General features: G+C 45.0%; 1 protein-coding gene across 8 annotated transcripts in view; it reads left to right on the forward strand.

Annotated features, from left to right (window-relative positions):
• The window catches only part of LOC118509596 (mediator of RNA polymerase II transcription subunit 13), a 53,735-nt gene that overhangs the window by 17,657 nt on the left and 17,098 nt on the right, over nt 1–18,980 (forward strand). For all 8 annotated transcript variants that reach the window (XM_036050379.1, XM_036050378.1, XM_036050383.1 and 5 more), the window contains exon 3: nt 3,449–3,788. In XM_036050379.1, the coding sequence (XP_035906272.1) occupies nt 3,449–3,788 (340 nt within the window). The remainder of the gene's footprint in view (nt 1–3,448; nt 3,789–18,980) is intronic.

Consider the following 18,980-nt stretch of genomic DNA (forward strand, 5'->3'; position numbering starts at 1 on the left):
TCTTCGTCTCGCTTTGGTGTGTATGTTGTGTGTTTTTTTTTATACTGTTGTTGATGTTGTCAGGTCCCCGGTTAGTTTGTGTATGTGTTCAATGAGGGAAGCCCGTGCGTGTTATTCGTTCACTAATGCTGCTGCCCGCACGACTGCTCTAGCAGGCATCGATCGACGATGTCGGAGGGAATATGTTTTCTCTACCGTAGTCGATGAAGTCTCTGGTCCAGATCTTAAATCTAATGATGTGCGTCGAAAAAAAAGTGTGGAGGACCGTTTGCTTACGGCTTTTTGCGCCATTCGCGACCGATCCTCTCTCTACAGCTCGGCATTCCACGCTCCACTGGTCGGTCACCACCAACACCAGCTGTGTGCGTGTGTGTATTAGTGCATAGGTTTTTTTTTGCAATTTCCAGCTTGCTTCAGCACGGGTTACAGTTGTTGTGCTTTTCTGCTGTTTGCTGGCTGCAGTTTTACCCTATGGCGGCGGTACCTCACACAACACGATCGTCCTTCACAGGCTTCAAAGGCAACGGCAAGGACTAAACAATGTAAACCTAGTCCAGTCCGTCCTTCCATATGCTGCTATTGCAGTTGCATGGTGTGCGCCCTGTCAGCTTTGTTTATCACACACATACTCAATGCCATGTCGGTTCGTTCATCCATTTTTTTGGTTGTTGTTGGTTTGAATGAAGCCGTCATCTGCATGCTGCCTGCCCTCCTTTTAATAACCGGGCCGTGTGTGTATATGGGGTTGAAAAACTGTGCTGGAGAAAGTTTATTTTTTGCGTCTTTGGCTAGGTTTTACGTAAAAATTTCCCTGCGCGGCGGCGATGGGTTGGCAAGCGTTGGCATAATAATAGAGTCGTTGATGTCCAGAGCGGCGACGTGATACTTTTCGATGACAGTAGTAGTTGTTGGAGGTATTAGTAGTAGTGGTGGCAGTGGTAGTGTTGGTAGTATATTACGATGTTTACTGCGCGCTTTCTTTCAACTGTCATCTGTATTATTGATCGCTTTATGAAAAGCGAAACGAAACGCTGGTAGATGAACGTTCAGGTTTTGGCGATCGATTAAATTGCTTTTTTATTATAGCGGGAACTTTAGAGGTTTCTTAACTTCAAATAGAGTTTTAAAAATAGGCCTTCAATCATTCAATAACGTAATCAAGAGATGTATTTTTCTATCTGTTCAAATTCGAGAAATCATTTTTTCCGCCCATGGAATTCCGGACGAGATTGGATATTCTGGGGTTAACCACCACAGAACCTCAGCGCTGCGAACAACTGACGTCGTCTACGTCACCACAAATTCAAAACAACTCATGTCAATGCTCCGCTTGGCACAACGTCACCGATCCCTCGGCTAATAGAGAGTGGGAGTCATAAATAGCAAATCAGTGTTGCTCTCCTTCTTTCACCTATTTAATCGATTTGAAGTCCTACAAAGATTCATTTAAACGACATAATTAAGTGTTTGACTTGTACCTTGAAACATTCGATATTGTGTGCTTACACCAAGACACTGCTTTGCCTGCTGGTGTTCCACCACTCCCTGTGTCCGGTCGGTAGGTCGAGAGGAGGTCCTCTTGTGTATTGGTTTGTAGCCGGATTTAGACATCGTTTCATTACCACCGGCAACATATTTTCACTATAGCAATGTACACACGGGTCGACAAAGCCACACACATACACACACACAGATATGTATTGGAGGTGGTGGTCCGTACCTCACCCCAAAAAGCATCATTCATTGCACGTGTGCATTCGGTCGGACAGCCGCATCCGTCCTTTCCCTGGTTCGTCGAGCGTTTCGCTTTATGTATTTTTCAATTTTCGTCAGACTGACTGGCTGGCTTGGTTTGCCCATCTGTACAAAGAGCATAGTTTGTACACCGAACTCCCCGAGAGAAGGCAAGCGCGCTTATGTTGTGGGTGGTTTGTTGGTATATAAACAACTGAGAAAGCATTCACCATCATCACCGCTCATTGTGCGACGGACGACGTATTCACGTCGTACCGTCGTGGAAGTCGGCTTGCTGGCCATTATTTACCTCGATTTACTCTTCTCTCTCTCTCTTTGCGGCGAAACGACGGGCGTTGAGATGGGTCTGTTTGTTTGCCTTCGGTGTGTGTTGCGTTCTTCAACAGCACCGTAGCCGTAGCAGCATAGCGAAATAATAATGGGAAGCTTAGGGGGGGTGGGGGGGGGGGGAGGGTGTAGGTTAGGCTGGGCGCTCGGCGTTGTTCACGGTTTGTAGGAGTTCTTCTTGGGATGGATCGAAACTGGAACAAAAAGGAAGGGGGGAAGCAGAAGGGCAGAGAGAAACAAAAGAAAGAGCAGATCCCCTCCACACTTGTGATCAACGTAACAACAACAACCAACAACAAAAATCAAGCTCGCGTACAGAGTCGATTTAATTAAACGTCACAGTCACTTCATCGGTTGGTTGAAATGAATGGGAGAGATTTCTAAACATGGGTTGCCTTTTTTTTCGGATGTTCCCCTGTGATTGTTTTGCATGAGAATTTGGTGTAAAATTAATGTATTTGATATGTTGAGCATAGGAGAAAAAAAATGTCGTGACCTCAATTAATTTGTTGTATGCTTCTTGTCTCTCTGGCTAATGTTTTAAAAAACGAATATCAAATTTCGATTTAAGTTGCTATAGTTGAATTGTTGTGGACAATCCAACCAAGTGGCTCGCAAGATCTTGTAGTAGAAGGCTAGTCCATAAACTCGAGCTATTATTAAGCTAGGTCACTAGTTTGAGCGAGTGGGAGATCAGTTGTCTGCTGCGGATCCTATCTCCGGCGAGCTTCGAAAGACCTGGCTCTACTGTTGGAGATCGCGCGACCTTCCACGGACAGGTTGCCAATCAATGAACCCTTGCGCTGAAGTGCTATTGTTGAGCAGGTTTCAATTATCTTGTGGATGTTTAGATCTAGATTTTTATCCCTTAAAAGTTGGAGCAGATATTCTATTTCAATTTAAGCTTCAAAGTGACTGATATGTGCTAACATAATCTTTCATTTAACTAACATTTTCATAGTATTCTTTTATAGTATATGAGTAATTTAAGGCCATCAAAAAAAGTCAGAAATAGCTCAGACAGTCTCTCAAAGTTGTAGTGCTATATGAAGCAAAAGATTACCCATACCTTGCGTGCTTATGTTGGACGAACCAAATATTCGCTTGACATCTCTTTGCAAGACCCTCGTGTTAAGTAAAAATTTGCAAATATAAGCAAGCATCTGCACTGATTAATAATACTCGTGCTCCAAATCTTCTGAAGCCGCTAGCTTAAGTACTAAGTCCTGAGGCCTTTAAGACGGCCTAGCATTGGAAAGCCACCTCACATCATTAACCCACTAAGAGACCATCTCGCTTCAGGGATACTTTATTTTCATGAATGAATGTTTAATTATTTCTTCCCTCGCTTCCCCTTTACTTCCAGACCGACCTGTGCGGTATAAGATGGCGTCAATTGGTTCTCGGTGAGCGGCCTAATGCGGCCGGCGATCCGCTCGACGATCCGGTCGTGCGCTCCTACTCAAAATGTCTCGCCGTCGACATACTGTGCGTGTGGCGAAGGGTGGTCGCACCCAAGCCCAAACCGAAACCGGAACCCGACCCGAGCAACATGTTCGACATGAGCATACCGGGCACCGGTAACAGTGGTTCCGTCGTCCATCCGCCCCTCTCGCTGACCGCCGCCAAGGAGCTGTGGATTTTCTGGTACGGTGAGGAACCGGACCTGAAGGATCTGGTCGCACCTGAGCTGCTCAATTCGTCCGGTAAGTGATGCAATATAATTGGCCACGATAAGTCAATAATGTAATTGCTGATATGGTAATGATTTTCGAAGTTGAATACGGTTGTACGAGAAAGATTTACAATATTGGCGTACGAAGCTGCGCACTGATCTCTCACCTCTGTGACATATGTAGCAATTGTTGTGGAGCTAGTGGGGGGGGGGGGGGGGGGGGGGGCACCACAAGTGGGAAGTCAGTACAGTTCAAAACAACCGTGTAAATACGCGCGCGACACGGCCCATCACCAACAACCACCATCATCATCAGCCAACCGCAGTGCTCGCTGTGGCCGGTCTAATACATTTTTTCCGTTTCGATTCGCTCACTCGCGTGTTCAGCAGGGGCTCCTCCTGCTCGCACTGCTCAAGGTTAACTGGTTTTCTTTGCAATAATAAGTGTTGTCGATTGTGTTGTTGTGTCTCTTGCCTGCCTACCGGTGAGATTGGGAGCGTATTATACGGTGCTTTTTTGTGTGTGTCTCATACACTTTGCATCCGGGACGGGCAGAAGTAGTGAAAGGATCTGTTCGATGAGACGACACGGTAAGGGAGGGTGGGTTTGGTTTCCCTTTTCTTCTTTCCAGTTGCAACGGCCACTTCCGAATGATTAATATGTATTTGCAAAGGCCTCTTTTGGTTGTGTGTGTATGTTGTAGGTTTAGGCTGCTCCCACTCTTACACACTCTCAGGTTATGCTCTTACACCCTTGTAAGAGTAGGGGTTGATTTTTGATGGACCGCGAGAGTTGCTCATTGGGGCTGAAATGGTTGAGCTGTTGAGAACTAAAAGTTTCTAACTATAACTAGCCAAAACCTAAAATGGAGAATTGCCGGAACGCCAAAGATGAGGAACAATGTCTACAGTTTTGAATCTGAAGTCTCAATAATATATCAATCTTTCGAAGGTCGTTAGAAGGTGCCTTACATAGTGCGAAGAAGGATATGCACAAGTCGCGGGATACAGTTTTGCTCCTGTTGTTTCACCGGTCCAATTAAACTAGGATTAGACTCGTCCTGATCTGATTTTAATTTTCCCTATCAGGTGGCCCCAAATGAAAGGCATTGGAGGTGGGTCGGGATGGAGGTTTAACGCGAAAAAAATATGCAAACCAAATTCCACACAGAAGGAATGTCGCAATTCTCGCTATCCTAAAAATCTATGGCCTTACGTTCCATTCAAATTCTCTCAAACATTAGACCTGAAATGACACTAATCTGACAAACAAACCCTCTCTGCCCAAGAGGAAGAGGTCCTTAGTGCACATTCGCTAATCTTGATAACTACATTCGTCAAGCCGGTGAAATCCCACCCCGTATTTGCGATGTGTGTGTGTGTTGTGCACTTCTAGCGCAACAAAGTACAGCTTTTGCTCGCTCGGCCGTCGGTCGTACCTGGTGCAGAAAACTTGATTAAAAATCCGATACCCTCAAGCAGCAGCGGCTTCGTCTCATCATGATCACCGCAAAGCGGAATGAAAACGCACTGCTGCGCCCCCCGGTAAGCAACGGGAACGGGGAATGAATATTTCCCTAATGGCGAGACGCGGAGAGAGGAAGCCCTCTTTAGGTGTGTGCGAGGTGCGTTCCATTGGAATCGTGGAGATGTGGAGTTCGTTAAACCTCCAGTACCGTCCGCGTACGCAACACGCCTCCCTTGCACCTCTCTCTCTCTCTCTCTGTCTCTCGCTTCCCCGGTTAGATGTCTGCGCCGTGGGAAACCGTCTATCACGGCCCAGCCGTCGCTGTTCGCTTGAACGGCGGACGGCTTTTGCTCAATATCCGTACCCCGAAACGTGATATAGTGTAGGCTTCAGCACCACAGCTGCTGCTGGCCACAGCTTCGGGAGATTCATTTCGCGGGCCCTTTATGTACGATTGCCTCTGGTCCGTGCGCGCGCGGTTGTCTGCTAGGTGGATGCTGTGCTGACGATGGGTTCCTTCAAACCTCACTCATCCGATTCGGAATTCACGGCTGCTGCTCTTCTGGTGGTGTGACGGGTGGGTAGCCGAGTAAAAAAGCCTTCCCATTTTATCCCATTTCCTACTCTCCTGATGTCGTGAAGGGCGAAGGCAACGGTTGTGGTGCCCGTTAGTCGAGAAAGGGTTACCGTTACGACGACGACGACGACGACCACCAGCACACACTTGACTACTATTCGCACCGATTTGCAGACGAGATGAATAGGGCTTCTCGATTGGGTCGAATGTTTGCCCAGTTTTTGTGCAGCACCAACACAACCTGAAATGAGCTTTTGGAGTAGCTGGTTTAGAGTTCTGGTTAGTTAGTGGTTCCTCTTGAACTTTACTGACTTTTTTTTTGCGTCTTGGCGAAGTTTGAACCCAAAATTATTCGCGCTACTTCCTCTCCCTTAGACGCACCGTTGCTGAACCTCCATCACGTTTCTTATTCGGCATTATTCGAACGCTCAATTCCAAAGGTCCTCCTGGTCGAGGTTCGCGCGCGCGCGCGCGCGAATATACCCTAAAAACCGGTTTTCTAAAAAGCGAAATATGTATCTCCCCCCACCGGGATTCGTTCCATTAAAAACTCATATCTTGCTGCTCACTCACTCTCGCGCTCTCCTTTGGCGGACGAGCATAAGTCTTACGGTGGAACTACCTACATCTACATACAGTGTCCATCCCTCATGTGCGTGTATGTGTTGTTCCGAACTGCTGTCCCTTGTGGGTACGGAAGAAGGTGGCGGTAGGCAAATTGTGGGTCTGTTGGAGTTGTCCATTTTCACGCTTACCGTACTTCCGGTTGGAAGTGGTACATCCCGGGGCTGGCTATACGGCCGAGAGCTGATGATGATGATGTGTCTTGTGGCGTTGGTTTTTCTAAATGGTGTAGGAAAGGGTAGAGACAGAGAGAGAGACATGGACGAATAGGAAAACTTTCATTTAGGTAGAGGAAAATTGAGGAAGCCGATAGTTCTTCATATGTTCCAAGAAGAGAAGGTAAATTTACACGCCAAATTTTGGTAGTCCATAAGACTTCACCTAGAGAATAGCTGCCAGGTATTACAATCTATGAGTGGACTTCATTTCAAAAATGCTCACTTGAACCTCTAGATATGATTACCTTTGGAGATGTAAAAGGTGCGCATTCCAAGTTCTCACAAATAGTTGGTAGAATAGTTCCAAAAGCTTATCATTTTGAATGATCGCCCAAAACATTCCAATGAATACAAATCAAGCACCCGCCTAAAGATATCGATTAGTAGTTGGCGCACCTGAGCTTAAAAGTCCCCTTTAAATCCTCATTTGATGCGGAAGTCTTCCTGTGCAAAATAGTAGCGATTTGCTGTAGAATAAGGGACAGAAAAATTTATTAAACTCTACCCATCCAGTAGAATGTGCCAAAAACCAGTCCACCAATGCGTTCTCCTCGGCAAAAGGACATCGAGATTCAGATTCGGTTGCTTCTCATATCGGAACGGTAGGGGGGATTCGCCTCAGAAGAAGGATTTTCTGAGCTCCTGTTTTTTCCTTTCTTTTTTGCGGTAGATGAAGTACACATCCCTCTCATTGCGGTAGGATAAATAGAGGATTATACGCTTTGCGCGTGGGATCGCTCTTTGCATTTGCCATGCGATAGTCCTCAAGGGTACCGTAGCACTAACTCAAACCACCGGTCCGGTATTGAAGTTGACACGGTCGGGAAGAGCCTGCGGGGGGGTTCATCTTTCATTATCACTATCACTAAATCTTCATCATCGTTTTGGGAGGTGGTAATACGATCGCTTAACGTCCCTCGTATTCGTATCGCCGTACCGTGTCCGGAGGTCCGTTGTACGACCAGAACGAGAACCAGATTGCACCTTTTTGCACCTTTTGTGCGTTGGTCCCGGCAGGGATAGAGCCACATGAACATGAATGCAATATGCTGCTCAACCTGCTGGTACCTTTCCCCTCCACAAGAGCAATGTGTAGTATGAGATTTACGCTTCAATTTCCTTTTTCCACGAACGGTCTTGGCAAGTGCTCCTCCGGTACTGTTACTAACTAGGCATGGTTCTGGCAAGGCAACAAGACCGTATGAATCAGTTCTGGAGATTCTGGACGACATAGTCTGGATAATGAAACGACGACGGTCAAACCTAGAACTCTGGTGGTGCTTCGATCGAGAGGGTGCTGCCTGGCTGGTGCTTGTGGCGAAAGTATATAGCTCGTTCGTTGCATCCACCAACACACTTCTTCAACCATTCCTTCCAACCCCTCTGACGTGAGAGGCGGAAACATTGGCTGTCCATGTTCTGTTTGCAGTTGGAAAAGCGCCACCAAGTGTAGGTAGCAACGGAGGTAAAGGTGAAATGTCAACTGGAAAATTGCATCCCATTTTCCAATTTGACTCACGCCAAAACTTACCTCTTTGTTGGAAGTTGAAACTAATAAGCAATAGCCGTGTGATTTGTTGGTGATCATTAAATTAGTTTGATAAAACACATTTTCACTGCTTGCACTCAATGAAGCACACCGAACCGATACGGGATGGCAAAGGGAAGCAACAAGTAGTTTCTTCTACTGCTGTCAGTCCAAATCATCATGGCCGCGGAGATTCGAGATTCTCCCCCCGCTTCTTACGTCGCTTATCTGACGTTCATTGCACTTGACATTTGTCGGAGGGTGAAAAAATGTGTCACGCTTAATGAAATCAGCAACCACCACCACCACCACCACTCAATGCTCGCCGAGCCCTCCTCCCCGTCGTTGCACCTTTAACGCCAATAATCCGGATGATAAAATCGAAGCAATTAATTCATTGGAAACAAAAAGCGTTTGGAGCAAAACAACGGTGGTGTTTCGAATAGCCAGGAACACTCGCTGCTGCTGGTGCTGGAAAAGGTGAAGGTTCCGGAAAAAGGCGACCTTTTATGCGAGACCGCCTGACAAACACCAGGCCAGTCAGCCCGTCGTGTTGCCTACCGCCACCTGCCTAGGGCTGTGCTGTTGGCGTGTGCGTGTGTGTATGTGTGGGTTGGTTTGGTCCTGGCGCTCGTGAGGTCTCTGCCTGTGTCCGCATTGGCTCCAACACACAGCTCCACATTTTCTGCGAAGGAGCGCGAACGAGCCTGTTTGGACTGCTGCCTGTGACAGGTTCGGTGCGGTGTGTGTGGTTTTGATGGTTACGCAAAAACCGATTTTATGGTATTGATCGATGTGCCGTTCCTTCCCAATGGCTGCTCCAGATGCGTTGGCGCTTAGTTTGTACCAGCCGAATCCGATTGCGCCAACACAAATAGAAAGAAAACTGATAAAATTATGTGCAAATAAGGTTGATTTAGTGGACCGGGGGGGATGTGTAGGGAAGCGGAGGAGGGGAGGACCTTCTGGGAGAGGCATTTGACATTTACGACGATGAGGAAGAAGTTCTCGGATCAAATGTCAAGGTCAGTGAAATCGTTTTTTGAGCTCTACTTCGGCGAGTTATGAACATCCTGTGCGATAAGCAAATGCTGGTCCTGGTTTGGATATTCACAACGCTGATCTTTAACCTTAAATGGGGCTTTATTGGATGCTACGTTTGTATATTTACTGTATGTTCTTTCCAAAAAAAAAAGGGTACAGAAAAGCATTCCTTTTCTGGAATGCTCAATGCTCAATGGGAAATTCGTTTTTAAACATTCCTTTGGGGCGGCTCATAAGGAGCCGACCGATAAGGAAACGTGCACATTTTGCTCCCCAGCAAGCATGTTCCAACAGCCCCCCCCCCCCCCCGCCCCCAAACTCCAACAACCCTCTTGTCTCATGAGAAGAGCAATAATTGTCAGAGATCCAGAGAGTCACCGAGAGAGAGAGCGAGCCCTTGGGAGAGTATGTTTTGTTTTAATAAGGGATACTGCATATCGTGCGCATGTCCAACCAATTGGGGGGGGGGGGGGGGGGGGGGGAGGGAAAGAACCTAAACATCCCCAACAAAACTACAACTTCATTTATTGAGTACCATTTAACGATCCGGATTTGCCGGAACTCGGCGACGGGGAGAGACCCTCGATGGTCGTCCGATAAATGGCTCGCGTGCATCATCATCTCTCGGAAGTTCCTTCGGTGAGGGTTTTAATGTTTACCGGTTCGGGGTTTTCCGTCTTACTGACGTCCGTACTCTCGCTTGCTCTCTCTCTCTTCCTCTCTCTCTCTTCCTCTCTCTCTCTCTCTCTCTCTCGAGTTTTCGAATTCTTGTGTCCCTTCAATGTGCCCTTTCATCATGATGCATTTCTCACCGGGAAACAGAAGCATGGGGAAAAAGGGACTCTCGCAGAGCGTGCGATCGAAACACCGTGTGCTCTTGTGATATGATCGGCTTTTGGTTCACTGGTCGTTGTGTGTGTGTGTGTGTGGAATTTTGCATTTCGATATATAGGCCTACTGATGCGTAGGGCCACCGAACTCTCGCTCTCTCCTCCAACAGTCTCTGTGTGTCCTGCCGGGTAGAGACGGCTTACCGGCATACTCTGGCGTTAACTGTGTTCCGCTATACCCGCTCCGGAACTGTCCCGGATGTGGATGCCGGTAAGTCGTTGGTGTTTGGTGAGAAGAATGGTCTCCAAACACTGCTTCTTCTTCCCTATTCCTGCGGGATACTAGCACACTCAATGGGTGGTGTGAGAGTTGATGTGTTGTGCGTCTGTTTGGTGGTAGGCAACAAATCAATCGAACCGTTTCTCGTTGGTAACCCTCCCCTCTCGGCAAAAGGGACTCTTCCCTCTTCCCGTTCCCCCGTGAGGGGTCCTTGGACATTTCCAGAAAATTCCAACCCAGAAAGCTGCCCAAATTTTCCCAAATCGCCCCCATTCTTCTCCGCCCAACTTTGCAACCTTTTTGCACACCGTATGAAACTATGTAGTTTTGAATATGGTTTTTTGGTGGCAGCACCAACAGTGGTGATGGAACGTTACAACCCTCCGCCATCCCACAGTAGTTCCCACTATTATACGGTTGGATATCACAAAAGACAAAAAGCGCGTCTTGCTGCTGTGTTTGCCCCCGCCCTTGACGCCGTTAACGCCATAACAGCCGCGAGTGCATTATACGGGGGGCCCGATTCCGCGGGTGGAGTGTAGTGTGGTTGAGCGCAGGAGCGCTCATATTTTTCGAGCGGTCATGATGATGAAGCCGGGGTGCCGTTAGTGCGCTGCTGCTCAGCGAGAAAGGCTTTTGACTACATGGAAAAGCGTCCGAAAAATCGTATCGATTTTTCACGAGCACACGAGGAACGGGCACTGTCTGCTGGCGCTGGTTGTAGTAGTAGTACTGGTGGTGGTGGTAGTAGTAGTAGAGCGAGAAGGTAGAATCAATGGCAAACGACCATTAGATGCAAAAAGGTGATCGGATGTCCCCCCACTAAAAAGTGCTGCTTGAGTTTATGGTAGTTACGGAAAGTGTGTTCTTTCGGGTTATCTTAATTTAAAAAGGAATGCAAGTTTTGTGTTACCATTGTATTGTTAAGGTTTCACCTAGTTACTTCGTTACCTTGGGGAGGAGGCCATATTATGATTCTTTAAAAACAAAAGCAAACAAACTACTGTTACTCGCTGAGAGCGAGATGGGGATGTATAAATTACCTTGATGGGCCTATATTCACTCTTGCGAAACGGTCAGTTTCGGTGCGTTATCTGCTGGTAAGGAAAGCAAAGTCTTACCGAAGATGCTTTTGTTTTGCATCGAACAATGGGAAATGATGAAAACCTTCGCAACACACCACCGCCAAACGATGTAAGAGCGTGTCGTTCGCCCTGCAAATTGCTGCGTTCCGTTGCGTTGGAGCTTGCAGTGCGTGATGATTCTCTTCAACTCATTCTGTTGGTGGTTGTTTCTTTTTTTGTTGTTGCTGCTACCCTTGAAATATGATGCAACTGCACAATGCGTTTTGATTTTTTGTCTGTTTGTTTGTTTGTTGTTTAAGCCCGTAAACTGCATTGCACTGCGAGTTATGATGGCAAGCACATGCTGGCTTGTTTTGTAACAAGTTTTATGCAAATTTTTGTTTCAAACCCATATGCAATGCAATTTAACCTTAGGCTAGAATCGAAAACAAAAATCGAAGCAATATGTAAGCAATTGTTATTGAAGTTTATTTAAAAAAAATATGATAAAAACACTGAAATGATTTCAAAAATTGGGAAATAATATGAAAATAATTTAAAAAAAATAATATAACAGTTAGAAAAGAAAACATTAGAAGAATATAAAACTTAAACCATCTCAAAATCAAAAGTCACACATTCATAAATAAAAAAACGTAAAAATACGAGACACTCACCCGTCGTGCGTGTTACTTGATGCGGTGCTTGCCCCTTATAAGTTACCAAACAAGGCGAAGAAATTGGTATAAACAAATATTCCAAACCGTGTGTGTTTCGAACGTGAACAAAAATAAACAGAAGTCGTGTAAGAGAGAGGGAGAGAGAGAGAGTCGAAACGCGGAGAGCGAGAGAGCAAGCTTGCGTTTGCCTTACAAACCATAAACTCTCCATTCTATTTGCGATCCTGATCTGGTTATCATCATCAACAGCGCATCATCTAAAAAGCAATTAGCACGTTTTAAAATAAGTTAAAAAATATTCCACATCGCAAAACCACAACACAAACCAGTGCGCAAAAAAAATAAATAAAATCGTTACCTTTTACGGTTTCACACGCACTACATTTTTCATGAGGGTTTTCATTCGCCAGCTTTGATGACTGTGTAGAGAGAGGATCATCATTGCCCACCAACCAAGCCGCTCATCTCGTGTTAGTAAAAGAGAGAGATCGATGTTTGGACGTTTGAGAGGGCAACATAGAAAAATGCGCATCCCCCCTGAGGACATCTGTACAGGCGAGATATGGTGCTAAATATAGAGAAATAAAATAGTGAGGATCACCCATGCTGCTGCTGCTCTTCTCATGACTATGGGATGCGCGAGCCGCGCGCGTACCGATAAAACGAGATAAAACTGAATGCGTGATGAAGTATGACCGAATGAAGCAGATGTCTCAGTATGGGTACGTGTAGCTGAGTACCCAAGTAACATAAAATTGATATTGGTTGATCTTGTGTTTTGTGATTCCAGTGGAATGGTTTTCCTCACAGCCTGGTTGCTGCTTGGTGTTTGCTTCCTTGAAACTTGGGTTTATTACAAATGTTTGAAGAATCAATGTGTTAAAACTAACTATAATAATAATTACGGTATAAAGCTAGACAACTCCGTAAAATTCCGGTGGTATTAACATTGTATGTTTTGTATCTTTTTGAAGTCTTTTTTGACATTTCTAGAGCATTGGTAACATCGGCTGACCTTGCTAAAAAAGCTAGAAAAATAATCTTATCAAAACGATTTTAAGCATCTGTTTGAACTAAATTTTATGGTTTTTGTTCGAAAAAATCTAATGCTTTTTAAGTTGGCTTCTTTTGTCTGTTAGTTTGTATGGCAAGCTTGCAGCATTTCGGCCGCTAAATGTCAAAACACATACAACAAAACTGGCAATACGACCACCAGCATCGGCCAGGCCGTCCTTGACGAATAAAACAACTGGTTTAGGTCATCTTTGATCCTAACGTTGGCACAACATAACTGGTAGTCGTTAAATTGCATTTTTCAAAAATATTGTGAGCGTCAGCTGATCAAGTTCTTCTCCTTCCTTGCCCTATCGAGCTTGTAGGTCATTACCTACCATTTCTGATTTACTTTTAAAGATACCGCATAGTTCGATATTCGGTCCTCACTATGGGGATACGGCTCAGATGGGATTTGAACCCCGGTCCTGCCATGTGAAGACCGGCGTCGCTATCGCATCTATCACCAGGCCGACCTAGCTGACCAAGTTATCTTATATTATTTGTCCTAATTAAACGTTTAGGTTGGGTCTTTCAAAAGAGGTCAACGACGATTTTTTATTTAATTTGGTAAAATTTGAAAAAAAAACTTTAATACAAACATGTTAATGTTTATGGAAATTTACTACTAGTAACATCCGTTGACATATTGAGAAAACATTTCTTTGACAGTTGTTGCAAAATATTATTAAATTTTTTTAAAGATTATTTGCTAGCTAAAACTCGTTTAAAATTAGCTTTTTGAAAACAATTCTCAAAACGCTTATAAGCTCTATTTATTCTTCCTCTCGATCCCTTCAATAATAACCTCGCGTGCTGTGGCATGTAGTGCCAGCTATTAACCCTAAACAACAACTTACAATGTTACTTGGGTAGCGATGAGATTCGCTAATTTAATCAACACAGCAAAGATGAGCGTGCATGTGTGTATGTGTGCGCGCTACTATGTGAATTGTTTTGGTTCGGAGTGAGACCGTGAGTGAGAATGAGCTGTGAAGTACAACAACAACCACATTCATGTACATCCTCGGTGTTAAGGAAGGCTATTTTTAAAAGATGAATCTAATCATGGGAAGTGCAAGAGGCATGTATTTTCTTTACAAACTATTTTGCCTAACGTAGAGGGGAAATGAATCATACATGTCGCATAAAATTAAGGTTTGCTCTATGCGCTCATATATTTTTATGTGCGACTTTTATGAGTCAACCGATACTGTGTACGATAGTGTGTAGAGTGTATCAATCACATTTAAATTATTGCGCTCTCATGCAACTGTATGTGGTGATGAGTAATTATGTTATTTAAATAAAATCCTCTTTATTTTACAACATAAGTTCTGAAAAAACACATGCTGGCTTGGACAATTGTCTAAAATTGTTTGATGCAGTTTAAGGAACGGTTTAGCCCTCCACACTGAACGCTACATTACGCACACAAAAATTGTGTGAGAAGAAAATATCGCCCCTCTTCGTCGTTCCCTTGATTCATTCATGTCGAAGAGCGCTCTAGAGAGAGAGAGCGTGTGAGCATCATATCAACAGAGGAACTCAAATGCCCTGTTCCCAAATCCTGTTAATCGTTGAGTTAAGGCCGTGAAATAAAAAAAAGAAAAAATACTTCAGTCGCGTCAAAGCAAGAGGAAGGCAAATCATCGGTGGCATTCCTGTTGTGCTTTTTTTTTGCATACAACCTTTCCTGCTTCCTGAACCAGCATAACACGCACACACATCGTCGCGTTATCGTATTACATGCAAGCGGAGCTGATTTGGTGTGCGTTTTAAAGACACCAGAAAAAAAACGTTGTCAAAACGCACCGAGAAGCACACATACACGGGCATGGTTGTTCGATACAGTTTACCGGTGGCGGCAGCGGCAACAAATCACTTCTCACCCTGCTTCACATCCACCCCATTGCTGCCAGGGGTGCTTTCCGACACATACAGACGCACAGCATCTTTCCGATTCTCGGAAGTACAAACTCAGTACTTCTCAGGGCACACCAATACTACGACGGCAGGCAGATTGGAGAGAAAGAGACGCACCGAAACATACCGGAGCGCGCCGCAATTCCCTGACACGGTCCCCCGCCGCCGACGGGGTCGGTAATGGTCCAGTGCGTGTGCCGTGCGGCGAAACCGAAAAGTATCGCTGGATGAAGAAATTGAGAGCAAAAACAGGAAAATCAAGTTTTTTTTTTCGTTCGCCCTCCGCGGCCGCACGTTTGCACATTGGTTAGTTGGGAACCCTTCGCTACCCAAGCAGCAGCAGCATCAGCATCCCCCGATCGACGACCAGCATGTTGGACAGTTTGTATGAAGGCGGTCGTCCGCTGAATGCGCTGAATCACATCAGTACGCTACGCGTGCCTCTGACTTGCCTTGCTAAGTACGCGGTTCTATTGCGATCTAGGTTGTGTGAAGGTAGAGCGGTTTGTGTTAATAGCAAGCGTAACGTTTGCTCTCACTGGCTCCCCTAATCGCGGAGTAGTAACCGTAGCTCTCCGTAACGCTCTTATAAGGGTTAAGAAATGGGGGAGCATAAGGCTCCTCACAAGCCATACGCTTCTGGGAGTGTGGACCAGAAGAACCCCACTATCAGCATAAACAACAGATGATGAGAAAGAAGCGGAAGAATGTTGCGAGATCTTCATCTACATAGGCGACACATGCATGTATGTGTATCACCACACACCGTAGGCGAATCTCTCGGCAATGCTCTGATGAGCGCGAAAATCTCACTCGCCGAACCCCACACTGTGACGACATTCCACACGGATTTCTAATCGTTTGGTCTGTGTGTTGGATTGCTGAGCGTAGGAATCGTGACGTCAGGAGATCCCAACAGGGGCAGTCAACGAGCCAGCCATCCAGCCAGGTTGGTTGAATGAGAATTCACCGCACCACGATCCTTATCGCGCGCGCATAGGTTTCATCAACCCGGTAGTAGCGGCAGATAGTGTACGTACTATTTGCTTTGGAAATTGCTTATCTAGCTCAAGCGGTTTAATGCTCACGAGATTAAAGTTGTGGAGCTGTACTACGGAAGATCCTTAATTATTAAGATTAACATTACTTACGATGACAGCGGGTTATTACTGCCGCTGATCACACTTGTCCCTGACATAATTATTGGAGATCGCGATCGTCTCTGTAGATCATTCAACCTTAAGTGTGTATTAAGATAGTTTAAGTGAGTGTGTCCCTACCCGTTTCGAGTGGAGGGGGGCCGGCGATCATGAGCGAATTTTTGCATGTCAAGGTAAACTAGGCCCTCCTCACCATGGAAAGGCACAGCGGCTATGCTGACACAGTTTGTTACATTTTCAAGTGATCTTGAACTTCACCAGTCATCTCTCTCACTCGGTTCTGTCCGTAAAGTTGGGGGGACGACGTTCTGGTACGCCGACAACGCCGCGATTGTCTCCAATGAACAACGTTTTAATTTCATTGGAGAGGACCCTCCCGGCATTCCGTTCGCTTTATTGGTTTGAATTGCGTTATGGGGTGAATTTTGTTTGCGCCTCTCGAGCTTCCACATGCATAGAGACGTTAAAAAAGCATCAGCAGCAAATTAATGATACGATTTATTGTGAAGCACTTCTCATCTTACACTGTTCGGGCAACACGCCACAGGACAGCCGGGACAAGAGACTTTACGACGACTTGCCGCCCGAAGGCACAACGTCCTACGGCGAATGTGGATGAGGGAGATAGTGACACTGGAATCATTTCGCACGTGTTCGATGCTTTCGATGCTGTGTCCCTTCTTGCTTTTACATTTATGCTTGTTATTAGTCTTTCTCACTGCATCTTATATTAATAAGAACGCACAGCGTCACATACTAGTGCGCGCGTTGCCGCGATGTTGATACACACACCACACACACGGCGGTACGATCGGAAGGGAAAATCGATTCGGCCGGCGGCTACCCACACTCGTGTGTGGCGTACCGTCAGTAGTAAGGAGACCGCTAGGAGGTTCGTGAAATATTCATACGCAATCGAGCAATGGAACGAAATTAGCATCGATCCCGAGCGGGGCAAAATGTGACTTACAGCAAGAGGGGGCTTTCGATTGGAACTACATCATTCGAAGCATTACTATTTTCAATTAGAGAAATCGAGCCTTCTGTTTTCCCTCGCATTTATGTGACTTTAACCTTTCCCTTAAACACGGCACGGGTGATATCTCAATCGATAAGCGAAACGACGGTGTGGTGTCCTCCTATAGCCGTCGTCGTCGTTGTCGCCCGAGGGACTTGACAGAACATTTCCCCATGCGTTTCTTTTTCCCCAACACTCGAGTACGGTTGGCTTTTTTTTCCCCCACGCTGTTGCCACTCGCCCCGAAAGGACACATGCCATCGTCTCCGGTTCGGTTGATGGGAACGGACGCGCGCGTGGGTGAAGGTCGTAAGAAAAACGGGACCACATCCTGCGCACGTTTTTCGCCGAGACCACGCCCATCCGGCAGAATCCGTTGTCCGTCCGAAAGCGGCGCACCGTTCGTGTCCTTATCCGGGGTGGTCCTCTTCTGCCCTTCGGCGCGTTTATTCACATCACCCTGTTGCTGCTGCTGGTGGGACGGTTACGAAGGATTAGAACGATTATGTTACCGCCACCGACACCGAGAGTACCATTTCGGCCTCATTGTTCGGCGATTTATACGCGGGAAGGTTTTTGGTTTGGTGGCGGCGACCAGAGAGGCGCGCCGTTTCGTGAATGCGTTAATTTGTTGACGAGATGATTCTGCCGGATGAATGTGGTGGAACGCGGGGCACGAGGTGACAGTTGGTGAGCGGGATGAAAAAAAAACGAAGTAAAATGGTAATCTGTTGTAATCAAGCCGATTTGGTGCCAGTTTGTGTTTTTATCACCTTTTGAAACACGTGAGATTGTTTTCGGCGTTGAAGATTTGCTTCCTTACTTCCTTTATTTTTGTTTGTTTCTATTGTTCATTTTTCTATTTTCAAACTCTTGTTATTGGTGGTAGTTTTTATTGTCTTTTTATATTTATTTTTTTATTATTTTGATTTAGTTTTAGATTATTTCAATTTAATTATCATTCTTGTGCTTTTGAAAAATGATTTAGCAATACGGCCAGGCCGTTCTTTAAGAATAAAAAAAAATGATTACGAGCATTTTTTTGAGCAAATAATTGTTTTGGGAAACTAAATAATTTTTTTTTTTAGAGGCATAACACATGCCGGTAAAGTTAGCTTTAAACGTTCACAGTATAAGATATTAAATTAATCCCACCTTTAATTTGTATTTTTTTTTGCTATGAATGTTTCTTCTCAAAGTGAGTTTTTGTTTAAAAAATGCATTGGAAAAAAAGTATCTTTTGATCTTTTATTTATATTTCTAGTTGGACGGCTTGACGCCGTATTGACAGTATCTTTTGATCTCTTACACCATTTTTTGTAGGTAATTTTTGAAGGGTTTATCTAAGATTTTATTTATTTTTTCAAAGATAGATGTCAAGTAAAAAAAAATCAATTGAAATGTTCACTAATTTCGTAAAAAGCATATCAATTTAAAAAATAATGCATAAAAAGTAAAGCGAAGGAAGCTTGGTTCAGAAACTCAAAACTGTTAGGTTCATGGTAAACAATATAATATTGGTCCCACCATCAATCTAATTAAACTGAACATAGATGAAATGTGTAAAAGAATTTTAAAATAATTAAAATCGTCCCACCAGCAGAAGGTTTAACAGTGTAAGTTAACAAACTCCAACGATACTCTCGAAGAGAAATGTAACCTTCTCGTCTTCTGGTCGATGCATTCACCATCCAGTAGCGAACCGTTGTTGTAACCTAATTTTCTTTAACCTAGATTTTTTCTTTTTCTACGA

The sequence above is a fragment of the Anopheles stephensi genome, chromosome 3 (genome assembly GCF_013141755.1).
Source record: "Anopheles stephensi strain Indian chromosome 3, UCI_ANSTEP_V1.0, whole genome shotgun sequence".
Classification (NCBI taxonomy): domain Eukaryota; kingdom Metazoa; phylum Arthropoda; class Insecta; order Diptera; family Culicidae; genus Anopheles; species Anopheles stephensi.